At 52.4% G+C, this 7,025-nt stretch overlaps 1 protein-coding gene across 1 annotated transcript in view; it reads right to left on the bottom strand.

Annotated features, from left to right (window-relative positions):
• Positions 1–6: 6 nt before the first annotated feature.
• Positions 7–7,025, bottom strand: part of CAVIN1 (caveolae associated protein 1) — an 11,264-nt gene continuing 4,245 nt past the window's right edge. Inside the window, exon 2 of the mRNA XM_006092364.2 lies at positions 7–716. Coding sequence (XP_006092426.1) covers positions 24–716 — 693 coding nt within the window. The 3' untranslated portion in view covers positions 7–23. The remainder of the gene's footprint in view (positions 717–7,025) is intronic.

Here is a 7,025-nt window from a genome sequence, read left to right as displayed (position 1 = left end):
CCGGCGGAGCCCACGCGTCCCACTCAGTCGCTGTCGCTCTTGTCCACCAGCACGGCGTCCGACTCCTCGGTGATCTCCAGCAGCGTGTGCACGTCGGGGCTGCTCCCGCGCAGCAGGTCGAGGGCCTCGCCCCTCTCCGCGCCGCCCTCCTCGTCGTCGTTGCCCACCTCCACCATCTCGATGGCCTTCAGCACCTCCACCTCGCCCTCGCGGATCTTCTTGACGTGGAAGGTGAAGGGCGGCACCTTGTAGACGGCCGTCTTGCAGCGCGCGTACACCACGTGGTCGGGGGTGAAGGACTTGCGCAGCTTGTCGCGGGAGGTCTTGAGCTTCTCCCGGCGCTCGGTGGGGACCAGGCGCGTGCCCAGCTTGTTCATGCGCTTCTCCAGCGTGTGCCGCGTCTTCTCCAGGTTCTCCTTGGTCTTGATGCGGGTCTTCTCCAGGTTCTCCCGGGTCCGCACCTTGGTCTTCTCCATCTTCTCCTTGGAGAAGGCCTTCTTGAAGTCGTCCACGCGCCGCATGCCGCTGCGCTTGATGCGCTCCGCGCGCGACTCCTCGATGACCTCCTCCACCTCCACCGCCTCGTCCGAGGACAGCTCGATCGCCGCGTCCTCCTCGGGCTGCTCGCCCAGCTCGTCGCCCTCCTTCTCCGGCAGGGTCTCTGACTCTTTCAGCGACTTACTGATGCTCAGTTTGGCCGGGAGTTTCACTTCATCCTATCGGGAGAGCAGAGGGGAAGAGATGAGTGGGGCTGAGCGGGGACTTGGGGAGGGAGGCGCTGGGTGAACCCGAGGCAGGGTGGCGGGGATCCTGGGGAGTGCGTGGTACCCCTGCCATCGACCTGGACTTGTTTGGTTTGGCATTGTATCCCCAGAGCCTGGCCTCGTTTGCACCCCATAAATGTGTCGAATGGATGATAGGGCAAGGAGGGAAAAGAGCTTCGGGTCGGAGATTGGCGTGTAGTGTCATTGCTTTTCGGTTAAAAATCTCTGCGGCCCTCCAACTCTGTCCTAGTACCTACGTTCACCCTTCTTACAAGAAACCACTCCTTGCCATGTGAACACAACTGAACTTTGGAAATGGGCAGAGCGCCCTCTGGTGCACTAAGTCACACATTGCCCGAGCCAGGCCTAGAAGCAAAGGGGTTTGAGAACTGTTTCTTCAGGTTGAGGGTTCAGGGAGCGGAGATGAACACACAGCCAATATCAGGCTGCCCCCAAGTAAGGTAGCTGGAAGGCAAGGTAAAGGGAGTGCGTTTTCCAGATTTCAAATAATTTCAGAACAAGTCTTAGGGGAGAAGGCCCATGTCCTAACCCCCCACCCCCACCCCCTTGACCTCCTCATACTGTTTGGCTCCACCAGTGCATTTTTCCCCCCATGTGGAAATTCAGGGAAGAAAAAGGAAACAGTTGGCTGGCAGCCAAGGGCATGTTTTTCCCCCAGCACGTATCTCTCTTCTGGTCTGACTTCCCTGCTTTGGAATGGAAGAGAGGGATTACTTTTCCATTTTTGCTCTTCCCCCCAGATTGGAGCTCAAGTAGGATGGTGGCCCCACATTCCCTGAGACCCTGAAGTTCAGAGCCAGTTATTCCCTTTTCCTCTCGGAGGACCTAGCATCAGCACTGTCTTCCATTCTGGAAAGATTTTCCAAGATCCTGTCTCTGGGCCAACGTTTCACAATCCCAGGATCACACCAGCAGGCGTGGGAGGCTGAGCATAGAAAGGGAAAGGAGTCATAACCCAGAACATAAACAGCGTCTCCTCTTTGGTGCAGACTCTCTAGACTAGAGACTTCAGACAAAGGAATGAGAGACAGTATTTCTAGAGGGTTTTCTGAAGATCGTTTCCCAGAATTGTAAGAAAATCCCAACTGAGAAAAATGAGGCAACATGAGCTGAGCCCTCTCAGAAACATACAAACACATCACATACATTGGCCACTTGGTATCTCTGCACCACCTGCTACAGACATTCCTTCCCCAGCTCTCAACCTCTTTCCTTTTCCCTCTCATCTGAATCCCCCCAGTTTCCTGGTTTACACTGAAAACTAGGAACACCCCTCCCAACTTCCTTCCCTCCCTGTCAATAGCATTAGCAGGGACAACGAGGGAATGCTGGCTCCACCTCTTCTCCCAAACTGGGCACCAGCTCTTCTGGGCATCAAGCTACCTCAAGCTCTCATTGCTTGACTACACCTCCCAGCAGGCAAGATGACCTGGGCACCGGGAATGCTGGGACTTGTAGTCTCTACTTGCCATAGCTGGCTTAGTACTGTTATGGGCATCCTACTTCATTTTGCTCATCCCTCTGCCTTTTCCCACTTACAGAGGCATTGAAGGGGTGTTTTCCATGTTCTGAGTATAGGAGGGTCCCAACCTCTCAGCATTCCCTTAGTTCCAGTTGTAGTCCTTTAACTACAGGAGTTGGGTCTCCTTTAACAATTAGTTCTCCCTGTCTACTACTGAGTCCTCTCTTTCACAGCATTTTAGGACTCTCTAGGATCTAACTCTCCACTGCCTCTTCATCTATCTCCACACAGAATTTACCTGCAGTCTTGTATCAAAAAAAAAATTTCATTTCTGATCTTTCCTTTACAGCCTCCCAGAATAAAAACCCACATGCGGGACACCAAAGGGTGGAGGTTAACCCCACCTTTCATTAAGCTCAGACAATGTGGATGGGCTCAGAAGGATTAAGAGTGATGGGCGGGGAACAGTCAGGAAACACTCCCAGCTGCTGGAAAACAAATCCACATTGTCTCCCTGCCCCACTCCCAGCATTCCTGATTCCCCCGCCCCACCCCACCCGCTAAAGGCTGAGCTGGCTGGTTTTCCTGGCCTCTGGCTTCCTAGATAAAGGTCTTTGCCAACGGAGCTTGGAAGTGAACAGGGCTGGGGAGAGAGTTGCAGACTTCTTGTAGCCAATCCCATCTTCCTAGGAACTGATGAAAGGGCTCAAATACAACATCAGGGAGCAATCCCAGTGAGGGGAGGTTTATTTCTGGATTTGGGGGCATCTCTCCCAGTACCTGGGAATATAAGCACATTCATTGTAGGTTTCCCCCAGAATGATGGCTTCCACCAGAGGAGCTGCCCTTCTTGGTAGAAGGCAGGAGCTAGGGGAAGAAACAACTTGACCCAAATTCCTGAACAACCAGGAGGTTGGTTCTGGAGAGGGTATACCGCCATGACTTTAGCTTTTCCCCTCCATTAATGGATTTTCTCTTTTCTTCCCCTTTCCAAGCCAGGTTTCCTCTATGACTCATAGCCTTGGAGTGCTATCTTGGGCCCACCCAATCTGCCTGTTGCTACAACAACCATAAACACAATCCAAAAGCCCCTCCCCCCCACCCTGGGGACACAGGCCAGGCAACCTTGTCCCTCCCCTATTTCCCTGGCACAGCTCCTGAACTAAAGGAGGGGCCTTAGGGGGTGGCAAGGAGGGAAGGCTCCACTTGTTCTGTTTTCACGTTTTTTTTATTAAACAAAACCACCACTCCCAACAGGCTTGGTTTCCAGAGTTACCTTTAATGACCAGGTCTGAACAAAAGCATGCACAGCTTCCTCTGCCCCCCACCAAGCACACACAGCTCCCCAACCCAGGAAGGCACCAGTCCAGGATGAATTTAGAGGAGCCCCAGAGAAGCTTCCAGCCCCTCCCACACCACTCCCCAACCCTGCTGTATAAACTTAAGATCCTCTGGCTTAGGAAGAAAGTATAATTTAATTGAGCACCTAATATGTGTCTGGTCCTTGGCCAGGCACTTCACATTTGTCAGGGAGAAGGGGTAATGTCATAAGAGCTTTTCTTGATTTAGAGTGAACCAGCTCTGTCCCCAACTACTGTCTGGGAATGGCCAGAGAAGACTTTGGGAAGATAATTCGGAGACCTAGGATCTGCTCAGAGAGGGTGTTAGAAGAAGGTGCAGACTGGGGAAGAGGTGAAAGAAAGGCCAGGTCTTTAAAATTCAGGCACTCTGCTTTAGACTGCCAAGACAAGGGAGTGAGAGAAACCAAAGTCAGAGAGTCCTTTTCTGCCACAGTGTGATATTGTCAACAGGAGTTATATGGTCCCCAAGAAGATGGAAATTGATTCTTGGGGATTGAGGGGAGATTTTAGATATTGTAATTGTTTGAGGTGCTCCAAAGAGTCCCAGTACATAAACAGATATATAGTATAACTGTAAGATTAAAATGTCATGGGGGAGGGTACAATTAGGGGGGAAACATCTAAAAGGACTCCTCAGGGGGATGATTATGAAAAAGAAAAAACGTTGGGAAACACTGTGCTATAGGGAGGCCAGAAGAGCCAAGCCAGAGCCAGTTAAAATGTACCCCCTTCTGGCCTCTCCGAGTTGGCAGCTTTTGAGTGCCCCGCCCAAGGCAGGATCTGGCAAACATAAGGGATCTCTTTGCAAAACATTTTTTTTTTAAGCTGGATAAAATAAGTGTAAATGTTTTCCCCAGCTACATGGGGGCGGAGGGGGTGGGGTGGAGAAGGCACAGAACAGACCCCAGGCCTGGGCCTCATGAGGGATCTCTTTAGAGAGGCTTTGAGCCAAACTGGCCTGGCCCTGAGGAGGAGGCAGAAGGGGTATGGGAAGGGAGAATCTGAAGCCATGGCTCGTTTTCATGCAATGTCATGCAGGGCAGCATTGGGTGCAGCTCCAGTATGGTGCTTGGAGTGTCACTATGAAGAAAGAAACCAAGAAGGAGAGGAGGGCCCCTTCCCTTCACCTCCCACCCCATTGCACACACCACATTCGCCTGAACTCTGCCTAATGCAAGAGCGTTTCCTAATACCCATCACCCACCCAACACGGAGCAGTGGCTTGGAAGAGGCCGACCATCCCGCACGGACCACGGCTAAGCGGTGAGCGGATGGCGGACTATAGTGACACCCCATGCCCACAGCCCCATGGGGCCCAGGAGACCCTAAGCGCCCCCACCGGCTGTCGGCTCCTTTGGGGTGGGCAGAGGCTCAGGATCTGGGTAATAGGGCAGTGCCCTAGGCGTCTGGTCAAAGGGTGGGAGCTCAGGTACTGTATCAGGCTTCAGGTCAAAGGGCTCAGTCTCAGGCAGAAGGTCAAAAGGCACGATCTTGGGTGTGACCAGGTCAGAGGGTGCATTCAGCTTCTTCTTGGGCTAAGATGAGGAAAAGGGGTTTAAACAGAGTTTGGAACGGGTGTGGAGAGGGTTGAGAGAAAGGCCTTGGTGAGCATGCAGAGTCGGGAAGGGTGAGTAGGGTGGGGAAGGGAGTACACAATGTATTAGGATGGAAAGAAACCACATTTTAAATGCTTCATCAAGAGGGCCCTGGGGCTGATCGGGGTGGAGCAAACCCAGACCCATGAATTAATAAACACAATATAAACGGAACCCCCTCCCTTCTTCCCTCTAGAATCTTCCCCAGCCCTGTCCTTGGCCTCCTACCTTCTGTCCCTACCAGATTGGAGTGATGAGGGGAAAGAGGCTGCTGGGAGTAGGAGCTTTCTAAGAGGCCAGTTGTTGGATTCTAACTGGGGAGGCTCCAATGAGTAAAAGAGAAGGCGAACAACTTCACTGTCTTCAGAGCCAGACACTGCTGATCCCAGTTCTCATTATTCCCCTGGGCAGGGCGGGCACAGGGTGCCGCCCCGGACAAGGAGAGGGAGAGGCATGGAAGAGGGGCATCCTGACTATTTCCTTTTGGCCATGTCCTTACCTCCTGCCTCTCTTGTCACCCTTCCCGCCATCCATGCTTGGGCTACCAAGATGCACAGAGAAATTAGGATTAAAAAAAAAAGCTATTTTTATGACAGGTGGGCCTACATTTTGGAGTACCCAGCGGCAGCTCCCAACTCTCCCTCCTGAAGGGTTGAGCCACCACTTTTGCTTTGGACAATCAGGAGAAGTCAGGGGAAAGGGACCGTTGGGGTCACTACAGTCTCCGGTGACAACAGTGCTGAGTGATGGCCTGCAGCCACAAAAACACAGGCAGCAGGTGCCAACTTGCCCTGTGGGGTGCAGGGAGAAGGCTGGAGTGGCAGGGAGACTGAGGAGACAGATGCAGAGGCCATGCCAGAAGACACCCACACTGGCCAGAGAGCTCCAGAGAGCTTATACCTGCTCTTCTCCCCGCTCCCGCTCCCACCATCACTGGGCCAGGTGGTCACACCTTGCCTCTTCTTCAGCACTGTGAGGCTGACAGCTAAAGGCCACCAACCTTAGCCACTGTTAGCCACCACTGCACACACAAACACACAAAGCAGCCGCAGTGCGGGGACTGTTAAGCTATCTCCCTCAGAGAACAAAGGAGCCAGAACTAACCCTCTGTTAGGGCTACCCTCCACTCCGGTTTCTGCTGCAGAGGCCAGGAATGGAAGGAGGAGGTGGGGAGCAGAAAGTGTAGCAGAATGGGGGGGGGGGGTACACCTGGGTTCTGGTTTCAGCTTTGACCCCCCAACCCCCAATCACTCGAGTGACAATAGGCAAGTGACTTCCCCTTTCTGGGCCTCAGCTTCCTCTGCTACAAAAGGAAGAAACTGCAGTTGATTATCTCTGAAGCATCTTCCAGCTCAAAAAATCTCTCATGACAAGATGATGAACACTCACTATGGTATGATTTTTTAAAATAGAACAAACCACCACTCATCTCTGAGGTTGCTTGCTTAGCAACAATAATCCTTCTCCTTGCCCTACCAGTTGCCCACCCTGTGCCATCTCCCCCACTTCTTGACTCTGACCTTTACAATGGTCAGACTTTATTTAAAAAAAAATTAGAGCGAGGAGCATGATTTTCTTTAGTCTTAGAAATACCCCTAAAAGTGCCCTCCCTGCTTTCGATCCAGTGAATCCAGTGACCAGGAAAAACAACCCTAACTCGGTTTTTTGGAGGAAAATGATGATAAGCAGTCTCTCCATGGCCACTAGGCTTAGAAGGACCAGAACCCCAAGTTGGGAATATTTTTTACAAAGTTTTGGGGTTCTGGCCCGGCCCATGTGGCTCAGTGGTTGAGCGTTGACCCATGCACCAAGAGGTCGCCAA

This window comes from Myotis lucifugus, unplaced genomic scaffold (assembly GCF_000147115.1).
Source record: "Myotis lucifugus unplaced genomic scaffold, Myoluc2.0 scaffold_100, whole genome shotgun sequence".
Lineage (NCBI taxonomy): Eukaryota > Metazoa > Chordata > Mammalia > Chiroptera > Vespertilionidae > Myotis > Myotis lucifugus.
The sequence above is the reverse complement of the archived record's forward strand: the minus strand, read 5'-3'. Positions and strand labels throughout refer to the sequence as shown.